The following is a 20,171-nucleotide window of genomic DNA, read 5'->3' as shown; positions in this document are numbered from 1 at the left end:
CACACATGCTACTAGGTAGTATTTGCTAGATAGAAGCATGCTCTCTTGCTACTAACGAACATGTGTAACAGTCTATTAACAGTGCCACAATGTGCTAATATTGTTTTATTGGATAGGTTTTTCAAAACGTCAATCACCTGCTTAGTCATTTGGTTTGAAAAATAATTATGATAAAAAAGTACTCTCATATTACTTTTTCAATCATCGAGGGGGCGTCGACATGTACCTACGTTATATTCATACAAAATTGAAACATTTAAATCATTTCACATCCAGTCATGACCACACACAGAACCTTGATTATTCTTCTAAGTGTACTCAAATCCTTACAGAGTGAAGATTGTGTCCTAAACTTGGCGCCGAGAGAAGATGCTTGGGACAAAAAGCTCCACAAAGATTTGCGAAGAAATTATTACACAAGTGAACCACCAAATAACGGAACTTGTGTTGCCGTCAGTTTTAAAGGTGTGTTGAGGACGGTCAGTCTTGATGAAGACAAAAGTGTATTTACAGCTGTAGTAGAAGCAGACCTCGAGTGGCGTGATCAAAGACTGACTTGGAGCCCCGCTGCGTACGGCGGCATAGAAAAAATAGTGTCCCCAAGCCATCAGATTTGGATACCATCGGTACAAGTGTTAAACGGTATCGCTGTCCACAATGTTTACTATCAATTCAATGATTGTAAAGTAAAATATAACGGGAACATATCTTGTTCCTCAGATTTTACATTCAAAACATTTTGCTCTGTCAATTTAAGACAATGGCCATATGATATGCAGCGCTGTGCTATAAAATTTGGAGATGATCAATTTGGTGTTGAAAAATTCTCAATCTTTTTTTTCCCCTTTGGATTAGAAAAACAGAATGATTGGAAATTGTTACTTGTATTGAAAGGTGCTGTATCGCCACACAACGTATCACGTCACCACACGCCAGATCAGTTTAATGTTTTTATTTATAGAAGAGGGTACGGCTTATCTATTATAATAGTAGTACCGTCAATTGTAATTGCCTTATTAACTTTGACATCATCTTTTATGAATCCAAAGTATTTTGTTCGTTTAGGAATTTTATGTTTTAGTCTCCTATGTCATTTTGTTTTCTTAAGAGCTATCAATTCGTTTTTACCTAAACAGAGCGTTAATACTCCTGTTATTCTTTTGTTTATCAGAGAATCAACTATTGTGACAATAATTTCTATATTATTTACACGCTTAATAAGTGTTTTAATGACGCAAGAAAGTAATCCTTTTCGGTTGATTAGTTTAAAAGTAACAAAAATGTTTGATAGTTTTGGTAAATACTTGATATTTCCGAGATGGATAACTAATCTAACGCCAGATAATACTAAAAATAAGGAAATTTGGATATTTTTAGCTAGCATTTTAAACAGCATTTACATTGTTATTTTAGTTATTACATATGTCATTCTGTATCATAAGTATATGCCAGGACTATTTAAACGAAATGCTTGGAAAATATTCTAATAAATATTGGACCTTTAGAGTGTAAGTTGTCCTGAGCTAATAAATATGTATTTGTTCTCCATTTTAAAAGTGTTTTTAGAATTCTGTGTTATTATTTTGTGTTGAATTTATGTAAATAAAATGTCTCTTTCTGTCTATTTATACAAACACAAACGGCGTGGTTTGTCATGAATAATTATACGATTATGAATGTTATTTAGAATAGAAAAATGAAATGAGTGTTGAGGAACTTTGTCTTTGTAAGTATGATAATAAATTTGAAATTGTGCACTAAAAATGTAGTTGCAAAATACGGGCAAACAACTTTTGTTAAGTTTAAATTTCAATGACTTTAATACGTGTATTTAAATTAAAACCTAAACATTTCCAATGATTCACCGTTAATTACTTACCTACATGAGATATATATTTGTGTGTGATAATTATGAATCACTATTGCCTTTAATGAGCTCCTGATGCATGACTCACACAACTATACTTATGTATATTGAAACGTCACCTAATTTGGCGTCGCTAGACGCGAAAAATTTTTATAACAAAAAATTTAAACGACTACAAAAAAACCATGAAAATTATTTCATGAAAGTTATTTTAAAAATTAAATTAATTTTTTTTTGTAGTTGGTTAAATTTTTCGTTATAATTTTTTTCCACGCTTTTTAGTGTAAATAATCTGAGATACAATAGTTTAACAACAATTGCTCGTCACCTTTTACGAAAGATTGCTTTTTCCGATGCATGGACGTTCATTATTGAAGTCCTGGTGCTTCACCACCCATTTTACCATATGCATTACGAGGAGCATAAATTGCTTAGCATAGCAACTGTGTCAAAGTAATTTAAATTCAACCCGTGAAATACTTGTTATTGAGTAGTGACTACGATGGTCAACCGTGGTCTTCATCAGCAGTTCCACTTCACCAAATTGACCAAATGATGATTTTTCAAGAGCAAATGCGCAAGTTACTACTAAATATATCAAATTTACTATAAGTGTCGCTACAACATTTGAAGAGTTCCCTCGATTTTCTTAAGATCCAATCATCAGATTCTGATTTGGTGCTTATGGGACCTAATTGAAGACATTCCTAGACGAGCACAATTTTTTTTTAAATCGGTTCATAAATGACGGAGTTCTGAGGTAACAAACATAAAAAAAATACAACCGAATTGATAACCTCCTCCTTTTTTGAAGTCGGTTAAAAAGGCGTTGTGCCGGAGTGCTACTCATTATACTAGTTATACCGCGTCTCGTATACGGTGCCGAGCGAGATTGGTATAGTCACTACCTACCCACGAGAGATGAAGTGAATGATTACACACACACACACACACACACATCCCGCTGTCGTCATCACAATCACATGTTCTAGCTTCCCGCAACTCTCACAATTCGCTTCGTCTTCCGGTTCGTGGTCGCCACTCGAGGACTTCTCCCCCAACGGTTATCTATTCTTTGAGCGATGTGGTCAGCCCATTACCACTTCAACTTGCATATTTTTCCAGCTACATATGTCGGTGACTTTAGTTCTTCTCTGACTTTAGTCTTGTGTGCGTGACCTCAACTCCCTCTGATGCCACTACCTATAACATCCGCTCAACAAGTCTCGCCATCGCATGCACGACGTAGCAAGGTGCCGCATTCAGGCGTCGCACTGTTTGACGTTAGCGACGCCGCGCCGTGAACTGGCCGGGCCCAAAGAAACATAATTTTTAAGCAAGTGGTACAATAAACATGCCTACTTAAATACAAAGAAATTTATGAAAGTTTTTGTACATAAATACGCCGTGGTGATCTGGCCCGACCATGCATCTTACTCTAAAGTGCGCCGGCGCCGCTCGGGCCCAGCGGGCACGAGTGCGTGCCCGAGTAAGATTTAGCGTTATTATTAATTGAATTCGTAATATTGCATATATTTTTACTAATTTATCCACAAAAAAATACAGATGCAATTAGCCGTAGTGTTATGCAATATTGATTTATGTCCATTGAAATTTATTGTAAATGACAGTGTAAATCTAATAATAAAAGTGACCCAATAAAGGATATCGGCCTATTTTAGATGAAAGTTGTTGTAGTAACTATATAATTTACTTTGATAATAAACAGTTACTAGGTAATAATATATAAAAGAACATAATAATATTGCAAATCAAATAAAGTACAAGCTTGTAGAAATCACATTTCCACAGAATTGGTTACGTCCACTGAACTAGAAGCAATTGGTCAGAATTTCGTATTTACATAAAATTATGATTGACCTTTTTGAACCGTCAGTTTTTCCGATTTTCTAGTAAAAGTTAATTTAGTACACTACGCCGTATTTTGAAAGGCCGCCGCCTGTGTGTTACCACGCCCTTTCACGGTGCATTTGTGTAATGTTCATGGTATGTAGAGGGGTGCTACGAATATGGACGATTAATTATCCTATAAAGCACAGACAGTAGAAACGCAAGGAAGATGAAACTGAAAAACAATATGAATAATTGCACGAATAGAATGTACAAGACAATATAAATTTATAAGCAGACTCCGGACTCTTGCCGCAACAAAGTCGCAATATAGTAGTTTGGGGAGTAAATGGAACATTGGAACGTCAGATCATAAGGTCAGATATAAAGTGTTTGTTTTATTGCAATTGTCTGTCACAGTGACTGTGTGATTAACTTTTGATCTATAAGGAGAATCACTAAACGGAATATAATTAGGTAATTGATCAATTGACAATTGACTTTTGGGAATTTATATCGTAAATCCATTATTAAATTTTATTCCGTTGAAGACCAATAGACTAGGTTTCCGTATTGATTAACGTCTTTCCATTGGCTCCCATATTGTGAAGTCATTGCGACCTCAGTCTGGAGTCTATTTATAAGCATCATTGACTATTGTAATTTGAATAACTTTCTTTATAATTAGACCGCACTTGGCTTTTGTGATATAATAATTTATTGATTTATTTCGATAATTACATCCCCTTTGTTAATAACAAGCATACAAACTGTTAGTAAAATTATGGTTTTAAGGTCATACGGCCTATTTCCTTTCCCTGGCGCCACTTTGGGAACCCATGTCATAAACCAACCTTTTCTCAGGGATCCCCTTCAATCACATAATTTTTTTAGACTATTATTGTTTCGCATAATTGATTTGACATAATTTGTATTGGCATAATAGTACTGTCACATAGTAATACTTTGGCCTACTACTTTTTTGGCATATTAACCTATTACAATCATTTCAGTTGGACTAATTTGTATTAGACTAATACACATTATGCATATTATTGTTTGGGCTATTGATTATTTGTTATAAATGAACAACAAAATATTAGGTTAGGTTAGATCACGTTAGGTACATTAGGTTAGGTTAGGTTAGTATGATATCCAGGCGCGAAGCGCCCAAGCAACGCAGAAATAGGAGCTCCGCTTCGCGGACCTCTGTCGACCTCGCCTTAGTTCCTTAATATATATTAACACAAAACTAACCTTTTCTCGTAGTGCATCAGGCTTGTGATTGTGGTTATGCACTTTGTAATGATGCAAATTTATTATTATGACTTTTTGTATTTATGCTATTTGACGTTAGTCTTCATGAAGATGATGCTTTATGTATTTATGCTTTTTAATTTTATGCGTAAAAAAATATGCGTAATGATGAGTATGCACATCGATAATTCAGCTAAAAGCAATTATGCGTAACAATAATATTACAAATAATTTTATGCCATCCAATAGAGAACCCTTTTCTCAAGAGGGTACCCAGAGGCCATTATTCCAACTAACGAATACTTGTTCAATAACATCTTCCGAGAAAGGTTTTGGTACTCGATCACGAAAGGAATTAGTTCCCTAATTTGTAGCTGACCATGATTTTACTTACGAATGCCGAGTACTGTAGAAGGAGCCTTCTGTGTACAAATATAGGTAGGTATTAGGTAAGTGGGCACTTGGAGAACAACAGAATCGGTAAATAAGGAAAAGATTAAGTATTTATCGTTTTTTTATTTATTTATGTGGTGGAGTTTGTGTTTTTGCTATGCAGCCTTGGAAAATCTTATTAACATTATAATTGCGAAAGTAGGCATATCTGTCTGTCTTTTATCTTTCACGCTTAAATGGCTGAACCGATTTCAACCGATTTACATGAAATTCGGTACACAGATAGTTCGAGTCCCGGGGATGGACATAGGATAGTTTTTATCCCGGAAAATCGCATAGTCCCCGCGGAATAGTGATAAACATTTTTTTTGTAGACGGTGATGTGGGCAAGTTCACTAACTGAATATTCCTCTCATCCGTTCAAAGTTGGCTTGTACTGGACCACATGACATGACTTGTATCTAAACGTTTGTCAATTATTTACCTATTTTTGAACAATAAAGAATGTACTACATACATACATTACGTTATTCTCAGTCTCATGAGTGTAGACATAAATTAGTTAGGTATTTATTAGAATTTAAACAGCAAGTGAAGTTCATGAACGACTTATAGGAGAGTAAAATATTCATGCCTTCTTAAGAAAGTTACCGTTGGTGTTGTAAACTTAGAAGCATCATTTAATATTAAAGAGTGATAGTAAGTACGTGGGTTTAAATTACGAGTACATAGTGCAAACCGATGAAATCATTATGTAACGTTGGCTTTTGATAAAATGTCTAAGTATCCTATACTGTAGATTGTTTTAATTTGAAATTGAATGAACATATTTTTTTATTATTCGACTAAATGGCAAAGGAGCAAGTGGGTCTCCTGATGGTAAGAGATCACCACCGCCCATAAACATCTGCAACACCAGGGGTATTGCAGATGCGTTGCCAACCTAGAGACCTAAGATGGGATACCTGAAGTGCCAGTAATTTCACCGGCTGTCTTACTCTCCACGCCGAAACACAACAGTGCAAGCACTGCTGCTTCACGGCAGGATTAGAGAGCAATCATGGTAGCAATACGGGCGGACCTTGCACAGGTCCTACCACCTGCAAACCAACCCTACTTTAACCCAACCCTTAAACTAACTTTTTTATTTATTTATTTATTCAAGCCATAAATTGTATGTAAAAGGTACATACTGATGTTATGCAATACAGATAGTATCAATACAATTTTACCCAGTGGGTGTAGCTAAATACATTTCACTTAATAACTAACAGTTAAAATTATAATATTCATTTCAGCTATAGGGACATAACTCGATAACAAACTTTTTCAGAGCTGACAAAAGCTTAAGAGTGTTTGAGTGACTTAATTTCTACAGGCAATGTATTATATACTTTTGCAGCCACGTAAGTAGCGCTGCGCTGGTAGATTGTACAGTTGGTGTCTTAGTTATAGGGGCCCGGACATCGTAAGCAAACCTCAAATTAAGTCTGATGCTGTTAAAATTGTTTTCGAAAGACTAAGTAGTTTGCAGAGCTCTATAATATACAGTGCTGGAAGAGTGGGCAAACCTAGTTTTTCCAAAGATGCTCTGCATGACTCTCGATTTGACGGATGCCATTCAAAACACGCACAAATCTCTTTTGTACTTTAAACAGGCTGATGGACTTCAGTACAACTACCCCATACTGCTAATACATTGAGAAAGTGTGATTTGAAAAACGCGTGATACGCTCGTAGGGCCGCTTTTAAAAAAAGGCATCTTTCAAAGAAAATGCCGACTTTTAACTTTAAAATTTAAGCTTAAACTTTACAACGCGTTCAGGATGCTGCTGGGGCTGCCGGGGCGCTGCAGCGCGTCAGGAATGTTCGCGGAGGCGCATGCAGACGGCTTTCACGCAATCATGCGGAAACGGGTCGCCTCGCTGCTGCAGCGCATCACTCGCAGCCCCAACAGCCTCCTGAAGACAGTGGCGGAGCGGAATGACGGTCCATTTATGGGCCACTGGAACCAGCTGCATGTGTTGCCCACTTAGTATAGTATAGATGTAATGTAATCTTATTGTTCTTAACTTTTATGTTCTTAATTTCTATGTGTATGATCCGAGTTGGTCGAAATAAATTTATTTATTATTTATTATTATTATTATTAACATTTAAACAGACTTCATAATTAACGCAAAACATCGGATAAATGCAATTTTAGACAAATTATAGTGTGCATTGAATGAAACCTACTTGCATTTGTATGTATGTTGTGCATTTCCGCAACCACAATAAATAAATGCGTTATTTGTCGTAAGTCTTTTTTCTCCGTATCTAATAACTGTTCATAATTGTTATAAAACAAATCTAACCTCACATATAGATGCTACAGGATGACCATTTAAAAATTCGTGAAACATTACGGTTTGATCGGAGAGAAAAATTATGACTAATAAAATTATGACAAACATTAGGACTTTCAAAAATTATGCGACTAGATATGCACCTAACGTATTATTTTTGTTTTAGTTGTACTCGTATCTTTGTTACGTTTAAACATAAAAACCTTAAACTTGAAATAATACGTATTATTATATTATAAATATTATAATGTGTAATGAAATAACCAATTTAAGCTCCTATAAAATGTTAAGCACTAATAAAGTGAAAAATACGTTGAGGCTAAACGGGATCGGTTGTAAATCGTTTATTTTAAAGACAGGCACGATGCCGTGCGAGACAGCGATATCGACCGCAGTAGGCCCAAAGGACCTATTTTTAGCGATCGACCGATCTGCCTCCATACCTACTTGAAAATTTCAGAAGGCTTCCATTGGTTAATGTGCTATGACGTCACAAGGATCCAAGCACCAATGAGGAGGCTAGGTTGTGCGCATGACAAGCCCGGTTCAGGCCCCGTGCTGGCCCGAAAAGGCAGTCCGGGCGAGCCGCTTCAGGTGTGCCAAGCTAGCGCCAACTAAAATCAAAGGTCAATAGTTTTCTTAGCCGCCATTTTTGTTTTTTTTTCGAAATCGAACGTTCCAATTCGATTGTCCTAAAGTGCTTATTAGTGTTTTATTTTTGAAGTAGTGTAATTCTAGTTGCGACGTTATTTTTGAAAAGCGTTGAAAAGTGACGTGTAGTTTTGAAAATTAGTATGAATGAGTTTGGCATAGTTACGTAATTTTGGTTATGTAAGCGGATATCGGTGCGAGCGAGGGGGACGGGCGACATGAGTGCGAGCGAGAGAGTGGAGTAGTGATTTTTGGTGAAGGTCGTGGATGCGGTACATACCCGATGCATCCAAAAGTGACACATAAGCTTACTAGGTTAAGTCTAGGTACTTTACTGCTTTAAGATCATAACGGATAAAAAGAACTTCGGTCTATAATTACAAAAGTAGGAATAAACTTTTTTATTCTTTAACTGATACAAGATTAAGTACAAAAAAATAGTAATGAGGGCTATCGTTTTTTGTCTCACTAAATGGCGCACTGTTGCGTGAGGTTTTTAAGTGTGGCTTTCAAAGTCTGTTATTACGGGCGTGAAAACAAAGTTTAGATTAAAATCATATTTAATACACCTTAAAACCGTACCATAAAAATATCGAGCAACCACAGCGTGGCGTAGTCCCCGCTTTGTTCGGAAAAAGGGAGGACAAAGGTTTCCGAAAGACAAAACTGTGTCAAAACACAGACATTCATTGCCCCGGAACGCATATTTGCCATAATTAATTTCAGATATTGCAAAATATTCACAAAATTATTCTAATTATAAATAAACCCGCGTAGCTAACCCAAAAACTATGAGATTTGACATTTCGGAGGCCTCACGCTACACTAGCGCCTCTAGTGGCGAATTCATACGCGATAGCCCTCATTGACCCAGTCCCAAAGTAAGCAAAGCTTGTGTTATGGGTACCTACTAGGCAACGGAAAATTTTACCTACTTTAGCAATAGAATACCTTTTTATTGCAAAACAAACACAACACAACTACATCAAAGACTCAAATTCACCTCAAATTATTAGTATAGAATTTTACCAATAATTAGCAATTATTTTTTCAGTTACTGCCAAATTTGATATTATTCAACTAGAAAAGATTAAAAAGACAATTTATTTTAAGTAATATCTCAAAGATTAATCTAGGCAGTAGTACAAATGTTACAAAACAACAACAAAAGTTTTTGTCAAAATTTGTATAGGTACTTACTAAAGTTTCCTATATACTTGAATATTACATTGTTATTGGACTTCCACTTTTTACATGAGTGCACCATACTTCAAGTAAATTTCACCATTTGAAGGATGTTAAAATTGCCCTTCAAGATGCTATTACAATATTTGTGGCTTACATTGGAGCTAATGTAAGAATGACATCTTTGTGACTTTGAAATTTTAAATCAATCAAAATATCTTTTTCAAACCATTACTTTGTCGGTACGTAAAAATCTAGATTCTTATTCCTTTACCTTTAAGTACTGAAAAGCGAGTTGCGCGGGGGGTCTACGCGCCGTAGCTCGTAGCAGGCCCGTAGCGTCGCGAAGTTCGTAGCAGTTACGAGCTTTATTAAGTCAAATTCAGTGTAGGGTTCCGTAGCCGTTACTACAAAGAAATGCACTACAGATGAATACGTTTTTACACCTTTTTAGAACACTAGAAAAAGAGCGTATCGTCGTGGTAGTTACGTCCTTTTGTTGATAAGAGCTCATAAGTACATCCTGTCATATTGATAATTTTTAACCGACTTCCAAATAAAGGAGGAGGTCCTCAATTCGAAAATTTGAACGTAACAAAATTGTTCCGTTTTGCCTTTATGACTACACAAAAAAAACGTCTAGTTCGTAGTAGGTCTAGTAGTCTAGAACTCTGTTAATTAAAGAACAAAAGTAGGGATCGATTCAAACTCGTGCATGACCAGCTCGAGAATTCTCAGTAATGGATCCCGACTATTAAAGTCTAAGTTACTTAACCGAATTCTAGACTACCCGTACTAGACTTGACTTTGGTCATAGACGTCAGAATAGGCCAAGGAGCTGGTAGCTTCCTTGGACAAATAATCAGCTCAGCTATTCAGTAAGGAACGCTGCCGGCATCTTCGGAATCATGCCTAAGAGTACTCCTTTAAATGATTTGGTTTAGTTTTTTGTAATGTAATTTACGAGTAAAGTGGTACCCGTGTGGTGTCGGGTTAGTATTACACCTCTCCATTTCTTGCGTGGATTTAGTAAGAGGCGACTGAGGATGTAAGTTAAGGTATATTGTAGGCGACAGGCTAGCAACCTGTCACTATTGTACCGTTTTTGTCAAACTTAAAACTTAAAATTGCTAAAAGTGGCTCCGAAGCGGTAACGTTTCGTGTGCCTACCCCATTTGGGAATACAGGCGTGATGGTTTGTGAGTAAATTTACGAGTAAAGTTTAGGATAGTTGTTCATTAATAGTAGTTATTTAATTGTTAGTAATGAATTTCGTTACTTAAAGTAAATACTTACATGAAATTTGCAAGTTAATTAAATGTTTGTTAAAAAGAAAACATTCGGGTGCGTTATTGATTTTTGGTACCTACGTAAAAGTTGTTTTTGAAAATAACACGGTACCAACAAACAACGTGAATATTATTACACCCGCGAACCAAAATGGCGACATTACATTACGCAAAGCACCGGAAGTGGTGCGGAGCGGAAGCGGCGGAGTGCTCACATCCGGTGAGGTTCAGGCAAACTTACGAGCTTGGGAACTTGAGAAACTTGAGAAAGAAGGAGAAAATTTAGGTTGTTTTCCTGTGTTTAAAATATTTCAACATCTGGAAAGGAAATTATGAAAATGCGGAAATATTGACGACCGGAGCAAAGCTATTCAAAGTGCGCTGATGTGACAAAATAGGCGTATATAGAGGGGAGGGGGGGGGGTCTAGTGCCAACCACAGGATGTTTTACTTTTAGCAATTTTAGGTTTTAAGTTTGACAAAACGGTACAATAGTGACAGGTTGCTATATTGGTTGGTCCCAATTAACTATCTAGTCTTTAGTTGTATTACAATGATAGATAAGTAAAATGTTTAAATTCCTGGAATCTACCAAATCAGGCAGCCGAAGTTTGTTTATGGTATGGTATGGTAGTTATAAATAAATAAATATAAATATCACGGGACAATTCACACCAATTGACCTAGTCCCAAAGTAAGCTTAGCAAAGCTTGTGTTATGGGTATAAATATAATTATATAGATAGATACATACTTAAATACATATTAACCACCCAAGACCCGAGCACAAACATTCGTATTTTTCATACAAATATTATTATTTGCCCTGACACGGGACCTCAAGCTTCATATTCAGGTTCTCTAACCACTAGGCCAGGTCGTCTCACAATGATCAGCTTCATAGAAGTTCAGTGGATCAAGTCAATTAAACGCTTGCAGTAGAAGGATAAGGCTGCGACTCCACTGAGGCGGAGACGAGCGGAGCGGAGAGAAGACGTGTAGGGTTCGACAAAACCGAGATGTGGATTTCAACTAATATGGTTGGTCGATCTAAGAGTTATGCCTGAACCTGGAATCCATATCTAACACAACTTAACTTAGTAAACGGTATGTAGGGGAAAGTGTTGTAGCTATGTTATACGAATATCTACTTGGATAGGTACTATTCATATCTGAAAACTTAAACAACTAAACGTAGGTATCCGTTAAGTCTTTTTGATGTGTCGCATCACTTACTTGCAGCTAGACTTAACGGATACGGTTATCTCGTTGCGTTCCGATTTTTATTTTTAAGATATCAATTGTGTCCACAGATAAATAAACCTTCCATATGTACAAAACAACACTTTCCCATGTGTTGTGTAGTTAGTAAAAAAATTGATTTGACAGCTAGAGCTGTATTGTCCAAAGCCGAGTTTAGATTTGCAAGCAAAATGTGGTGAAAACGATTATTATTCCAAGTGCGTTAGACAAAAAGGTTTCTAGTTTGACATTGATCATGATATCAACTTGGCACAACTCACACTAAAGCTCAGTTTAGACTTGGAAGAAAAATGGTTCCAGTTGCATTACGTAACGAGTTTAAAGGGATAAATCGAGCGCAGCAATGTAATGCTTCTTGCAAAGTTATTTTTGCAGGTCTGAACTGGGCTTAAGGCACGTTTCTCCCTTATTGTTACAGACGACCAAACGGCGCACCAAAGCGGCCACCGACGCCCAACCAATACATATCAAACCATGCACTGATAGCTTAACGTAGGCTAACGTACGAGAGATCGCGTAGTGTTTAAGTGGAGTGCGGCCAGTTGTGAAGGTGGAGGACGAGGGCGCGCTGTTGGGGCGGTTGGGGCGGCTGCAGGGCGCGCTGCGGGGGGGCGCCGCCGCCGCGCCGGCCCGCGTCGCCAGCTCCATCCGCGGCTACCTCAGCGACAAGGTCGGCTCGCTGCAGCTGAGGGACACAGGTCAGTACCAACACAGGGCACTTCGGGAGACGACTAATCCTACTGAATGCGGCTGTAGAAAGACAGAAAGTACCATCAGCCAAATAAGTAAGTGGTCTGTCCATTTTTAAACAAGTTCCTATCAAACTAATATGTCGCTAAGGTCGAACTTCTCAGTTGACAGACCCGTCTATTGGCATTACTCGTATTGTTTATGACAATGCAAACGATTATCAACTTAAGGGTGGTAGATAGATCACATATTTGGCTGATGGTACATTTATTCACAACAAAACAAGACACAGCAACATTACAAATAGACAACTAGAAGGATAGTGTGTCATTGCGGTTGCGAATCGGGCACTGGCTCAGCATAATGCTGAACCGTTAAAATATCCCGGCGCTGATTTTCAGCCAGCACCGTCGGTGACACTCGGACCGCTATACAGATATACTTACTACACACTAATAAGTGCAAGAACTACATGAATAGGTAATATGTAGACTATGAAATAGATTTTCAATGACTTTGGAGAGATTAAATTATATGTCATACCAGTAGGTATTAGTTAGATTAACTTTTTTATGTTAAAGACAAAAAGGATTCGATTCCGCTTAAAATATGGTACCAGCTTCCTGGGACGGTGTTTACGGAGCGGTACAGCTTAGGGATCTTTAAAAAACGAGCCAATCAGTCTCTCAAAGGTCCGGCAACGCACCTGTGATACCCCTCGTGTTGGCAGATGTCCATGGGCGGCGGTGATTACTTCCCATCAGGTGACCCGCATGCTCGTTTTCCCCTCTTACATATAGTATTTTTTCTCTGTAGAATACGAGTTATTTATAAAAAGAAAAAGCTTCACGCATCGTGTTTTGAACCGTTAAAAAGTCAAGCACACTCGTTAGATTTACCTAGAATTGATCATAGCTCTACGCACATCGATACCTAAACCCTTTTTTACAAAAAAAGGGTACCAGAAATTAAATTAAATTTCGAACGTGGACACGGGCCAACGTGCGAGTATAATCGAATTACACTGCGAGCGACCCCCGCGCTCGTGGAGGTTGGAAAAATGTACTTAACTGTATGAGCTGAAGCCAATTTTGGAAAGGTTCTCGTGAATTGTGTTTTAAAGTCAAAGTCGAAGTCAATGTCAATGTCGAAGTGTTTTGGTTTCGTACTGTAAGCTTGCATGTGTTTTATTCAATAAATAAATAAATGTCAAAATATCTTTATTCAATTTAGGCTACAACAAGCACTTATGAATGTCAAAAAAAATCTACCACCGGTTCGGAAAAACCTCTGCTGAGAAGAATCCGGCAAGAAACTCAACGAGGTATATATTTTTTTTAAACAGATTTACAATATTATTCAATGATATTTATACTATACATCACAAGTATTTAACACAACTTTATTTTTAACACAGTAGGTTCGCTATTTGAAGGGATCGCTAATGCGGATCGGAATTATTTCCAAATATCCCTGTCCATGATATAATCATTAACTTTATAATACGCCTTTGATATTAATGTCTTCTTGACAATAGATCTGAATTTTTTACCCGTTTCATTTATAATATTTATTGGAATTTTATTATAAAAACGTATGCAATTTCCCAGAAAAGACTTTTTGCTTTTAGCCAGTCTGTAAGATGGAACTTTAAACATCCCTGTGTTTCTAGTAGCCTTTGGCTTATCGACGTTAGTGGGAAAATCACATATAAAAGTTTTGCTTACCTCCTAATGGCGTCGTATTCCTCAGTATGAGGGTTGTGACTCTTCTGCATCGCTTTCTCTCGTGCGAACTTTATCTATGTATTTCTGTCTCTGGCGGTGTGGACGGCGTTGTGAACTGTAGAAGTGTAGAGGCAAGAGCGGTGGTCAGACCAACGTATTGGGCTGCGTGCACGAGGTCGCTTCTCATCTAAGTTTGTCAGTCATAATGTGTTAGCTGCAGCTTTTTCTTATAATGTGACCGAAGTATTCTAGAACTCTGCACAGACTCTCGGATGACAGCCATTAGGAGTTGAGTTCTGGCAATATGGAGCCACTAGTCCTCGGGATCCGATCTTTCTCTATCATTACATCTCAAAAACCGGAATGCGTTTGTATTTAGCAGAAGCAGGAGAATAAAGCTGGCATAGGCTACTTGATTCCTGCGAGTTCCGTATCGATTGATATTTTGCGTAGCAATAAACACAATTATATAACAAAATGGTTTTTCTGAATCGGTGATTTTTTGACGTTATGAATTGGTTGTTTTTCGAATAGGAACATAAATTTAGTAAAGAGTCTGACATGTTTCGGGCTTAATCAATGTAGTCCTTCAGTGAACTGAGGCAGGTTGGAGATGGAACAGTAAACTTAGAGCCCGTTCCCACTTGTATCGGGTGTCGCGCGTTTCGCGTTGGATGTCGGTCATTTTGCCACTGGAACATCCGATTAAAATCCGGGCCCGACATCCGACAAGTGGGAACCAGTTCTCCTACCATTCATAGACGCCTGAGCTGTTCGTTCCGCAAAGGAACATCGTCATTTCGCTTCACTATTAATTAAATGACAATGTTTTATTATTTCATTTGCAAACGGCAAATAGGACTGCTCCTTTGTTTGCGTCATCGCACCCTGTTTGCTCAACGCTACGCAAATATTTGTTCATCGTTAGCTTCGCCCGCCTCGGGCCGTAACACAACGCAATAAGGTTCATTATGTTGGGATTGTTTGCCGAGGTTGGCGCCAGTGTTTGTTTGAGCCGGGATGTATTTCTATTCATGAGTTGCTTGACATTGGGAGGGCTTGTTTAGTCTGCGGATACATCTGTGATATTGATGTAGATAAATATGCAGATTCATTAGCGAGCTTGCTTATCTTGTAATATTTTTATAATATACTATTGATCTGAAATGTTCATTGTGTGGTGTGGTGTGGTGTGGATTTACCTGTATTGTATCATTATCATCATTACCATTATTATTAGCCAAAAAACATTTACTGCTGGACATAAATAATAGGCTTCCTCGAACCAAACAACGCCACATCTACTCGTCCCTGTTTCATATCCTTACCATTAGGTTCGAGCTCATTATTGAGTATTTACAAATTAATTTTATACGTAACGCTAAAACGATATAATTTGACTACTTTAATTAAAAGTTATAAAACTACACGTGCAGTGGACATTGCCAAGGATGGTTTTTCCAAAAGCGCTAGTAAATAGTATAAAAAGGTAACATGCAAAAGAGTCCCATGCGGCCTACTTTCAAAATAAACGTTTTGATTTTTGTGAACACGTTAGACAATTACAACTATTTTGTTGTATCAAGATTGCTGTCAATACTGTCATGTTTCTTGCACTGCCGCAAAATAAACTCATTCCGCGCAAAATCTCAAAATTTGTGGCTGCAGTACGAATGGGCCGGCTAGATCGGGTTAGTACCACACTCCCACAAAATGCCGGCGTGAAATAGGAGTTTTGCTACTGTGTTTCGTACGGTGAGTTGGAGATTCGGAGACCCAACTCCCCTCCCGTCCTTCTCCCTCCTCCCTTCCCCTTTTGCCCCCCTTTTAGGCCGGAAAAGCACCCGCAGTCCTAATAACGATGTAGGTGTTCATGGGCGGCGGTGATCACTTACCATCAGGTGACTAGCATGCTCGTTTGCCAGCTATTTGAAAAAAAAGGGCACTTCTGTTACCAGTGCCTTAAAACGGCAACTTCTCTCCAAGGCACTAGACACAGGTTATTTATCGATCTTACTGGCAACATTCTAGGAAAGGTATCTACAAATAGTACGCTAGTTCCGACCACTGACGTCGGCTGCGGACTTAACTGCGACAACATTACGTAACTTTTACCGGTTATGGTTATAGTTTCATTTGAATCTAGAGCCCTGGAAAGGTTAACGTAAACAAACACGTTCTTCTGAGGCTTAATGGCTATTATACGCGATTACAAAACCCCTAAGACAGAAAGGGGTTTAAGTGGTTCCTTGTGAAATTAAAAGCGTAGCATCGTTACTTTGTACAATAGAATACTTTCCGCTATAGTTTATAAGTGGGGATTATGTGCTTTACAGCTTTTGCCCGCGACTTTGTCCGTCGAAAAATCGTTTACCGCTATCTCGCGGGAATAACACAGTTCCCGAGATAAAACCATCCAACGCCATTCCCGGGTTCTCAGACTAATTCTATACCAAATTGATTGTTTCGAATGGCAACTCCAGCATTGGCGGGAAGCGACTGAACTTATCAATAAAAAAAGTAGAAGTATATAAAAGATTTTGGTTGACATCTTTGAGTTTTGAGTTGAGAATTGACATTATTTAATTTAAGTGTATTGCTAAAATACTAAAAAAAAACCAGTTAAGTACGGATTAACAGCCTTCAGAGTTTCTTTTAACTAGGATTAACGATGTTTTATCCCGTGTGTTAACGGCCCTAAAACTAAAACAACTTCCCACCAACTGTCGACCAAAACGCCCAACAAAACTTCTTGACAATTCGCTCCGCAATGAAAACCATAATTGACACAAATTGACACAAATTGACACACCGCACCAATAATCGTTACCTCATAGTTGGCGAAGTTCCCGATCCCCCCGTAATTGCATCAATTACTTCAGACTCCGGTTTCGTCATTAACTCTGCAGTTCTTATTTTCCGTAATATTTCCCTTGTAAGTCGAGAATCAGGTAATTGTGGGTGATTAGAGGTTAATTTGGGGTCTTAGAAAATAGCCACTTATTACTTAAAACCGTCACGAGATTTAGAAAAAAAAACTTAGATAAATGCGAAAGTTAGCGCGTGTGTTTATTGCTCTTTCACGCTATAATGGTTGAATAGTGTTTGAAAATTGTGAAGTTTTTTTTATTATTATTTATGCAAGATATTTCAATAGTGTACACTTACATATGTAATAAGCATGAACAGCGAGCGAAAATTGCTGGATCCTGATAATTAAACATACGATACTTTTTATTTCGACAGGTATAAAGTCTATGCATTATCATTTGTTTTAGGACAGTTCCTACAGCAGAAAAAATAACTATAAGTGAAAATACTGTCTCTTTCTCAAGCGATATTTTCACTAGGGGCGGCGTGATAAAACGTGCCAAGACGCTGCTAAGCATTTATTTGTTTTTTTTTTAAGATTCAGTACCTTAAAAGGAAAAAAATGGTCTAATAATTCTCTCTGCAATAACTCTATATTATATAAAAAAAACAAACTCCTAGTCCTAATGTTTCTCGCTACCGAAGTTGCCAGTAAAAGCTATTTTTAAATAAACATCAAAAGTTATAAAGGAGGGCAGAAAGCTTCAGTACACGCCTAAAAGCTTTAGCAGATATATATATATACAAAACATGACAACTTAAAACGTACATATAGCAGCCGACCCAAACGCTTTATATGTTATAAATTAAGTACATTTAAAAAAACTGGAATCCTTTTTTTCCCGACATATTTATTCAGGGAGACATGTTGCTAAGTACGTTGGGCATTTTCCACATACATTTCGATAGCACAGTAGGGGAGAGTGGGGTGGAACGGGACTCCTGGGATATGAATATTTGATGCCGACGGGCCCCGGGCTACCCGGTACAGTCCGACGCGTATTGTGGAATACAAAGGATAGAATACAAAGTGACGGAAATATATCTGAACTTACATACATGCCAAATGGGTTCAAAGTGGTAATTTCATGAGGCAGTTTCTGCCTCAATTCGAGGAGTTGAGACGAATCTGTTGTATATGAGAGCTGTGAAGAGGCATATAATATGATAAAATATGTAATTGACATGCCTTCTCATACATTCATTCGCATGTGAGTGTGTGCTTCAAGGTTAATCAAGCTTGAAGTTGAATTTCAATTCCTTGATTGTACCTACTAAAGTCCCATTGCAATTTCTGTGCTAAATTTGCACGTCTCTAAACTTTTATTCCATAGGGCTGGCTCTTCTCTCGGCCAACGTAAATATTGGCAACAACATACAACCGAAAAAATTAGTCAACCGGGAACTTTACCCATTAACAGCGATCTGTATGACATTGGAAAAAATAGGTTATTAGGTTTAGGGGCTGTTTCACCATCCATTGATTAGTGTTAACTGATGGTTAAATGTGATGCCGTCACTGTCTATTCGATCAAAACAAATAGAGACGGCATCACATTCAACCGTAGAGTTAATTCGTCTTAGTTTTCTGTTTTTCTTTACATATTGTGTGTAAGTAAAAATACATAATACTAATTTTCAGAGACCAGATCATCTACATACATACCAAGGTCTTTTCGTTGTGACATAGTAACAAACACACATAACCATTAGAAAAAACTTACGTTTCTAATATTAGTAAGATTCGTCTCCGCCATGACTTCAGTATAACTGATTCTTCACTCATAAACTTTACTATACAGCACCAAAAGTGTAAGGCCCTGTCCGCACTTTTCTCACAATTCTGCAACACATAGAATCTTATACGAGAATCCGCACTAGCGAAAAAAAAATCGCGAAAAAAATTGTATGTAAAGCACGGAATATGATCTGCGCGAATAAATATACTGACTTAGCGCGGAAAAAAATCGCAGTGCGGAGAGGGCCTAAGAGATAAGGGTGCCGATACTAATTATACCCAAATGCGGGTATCTTGAAAGACTCGTGCTGTTAAGCAAACGTGGTACCCTACACTTGAGTTTACTCATGACAACGGTCACTGTTATGTGGCTGAAACGTCGAGGTAATTATTCGTTTTGCTAAACCATAAATCGCGGGTGCTGTAACACAATCATACTTCGATTTTGTTTGCGATAGTTTAACAACAATGTCGCAGTGCAGTGTACTCGTCGAGTAATCCCGTTTGACAGAGGAATGCAAATACAGGAAAGCTAAGGTGTGCTCCCCTTGCCGATCGATAGGCCGGTTTATTTATTATTTATATTAGAGCATAGCCGCGGGATGTCTGGATTAACTGTGAAGCATGTTGTTGTAGACTATTTTTGTTAATTTTAGGAATTGCTAGAATACAAATCGATTCTGAAGGCGTGACCAGTACCAAATGTAACCAAGTAAGTTAACTATAGCTTTTTGCAACAGTAATTAGTGAAATAAACTTAATATTTTGTTTTGAGGAAATTACTTTCTGTCAAGTTCCCTGCGGCGCATTTTTTTTGTCATGACCTTTCAGAAAGCGCGGTAGTGTAAAAAAGTGACATGTATGTAACAGAACCCTTTACGGTTTACTTACGGAATAACCCATTTGATTTTTGTTTTTAGTTCTTTCGTCGTGTGAGATGTTGGTTAGTAGCGCAAGCAATTTTCATAAAAAAATTTGAACGTTGCACTTTAGAATGACGGAGAACGACTTGCATAATTTATTTGGTCGGTATTGTTGTGTT

The 20,171-nt window shown here is 37.7% G+C and overlaps 2 protein-coding genes across 2 annotated transcripts in view; both read left to right on the top strand.

Moving 5' to 3' along the window:
- The first annotated feature begins 247 nt into the window (after positions 1-247).
- On the top strand, positions 248-1,860 carry LOC141434515 (acetylcholine receptor subunit beta-like). The gene has a single exon (XM_074096938.1). It carries the CDS (start codon positions 279-281, stop codon positions 1,485-1,487), a length of 1,209 nt encoding a protein of 402 aa, XP_073953039.1. The 5' UTR covers positions 248-278; the 3' UTR covers positions 1,488-1,860.
- A 10,853-nt stretch (positions 1,861-12,713) lies between these two features.
- VAChT (Vesicular acetylcholine transporter) overlaps positions 12,714-20,171 on the top strand; it is a 45,523-nt gene continuing 38,065 nt past the window's right edge. The window contains exon 1 of the mRNA XM_074096688.1: positions 12,714-12,801. The gene's annotated coding sequence lies outside the window, so the exon portion shown is untranslated. The remainder of the gene's footprint in view (positions 12,802-20,171) is intronic.

The sequence above is a fragment of the Choristoneura fumiferana genome, chromosome 13, assembly GCF_025370935.1.
Source record: "Choristoneura fumiferana chromosome 13, NRCan_CFum_1, whole genome shotgun sequence".
Taxonomy (NCBI): Eukaryota; Metazoa; Arthropoda; class Insecta; order Lepidoptera; family Tortricidae; genus Choristoneura; species Choristoneura fumiferana.
This window is presented reverse-complemented; position numbering and strand designations above follow the sequence as displayed.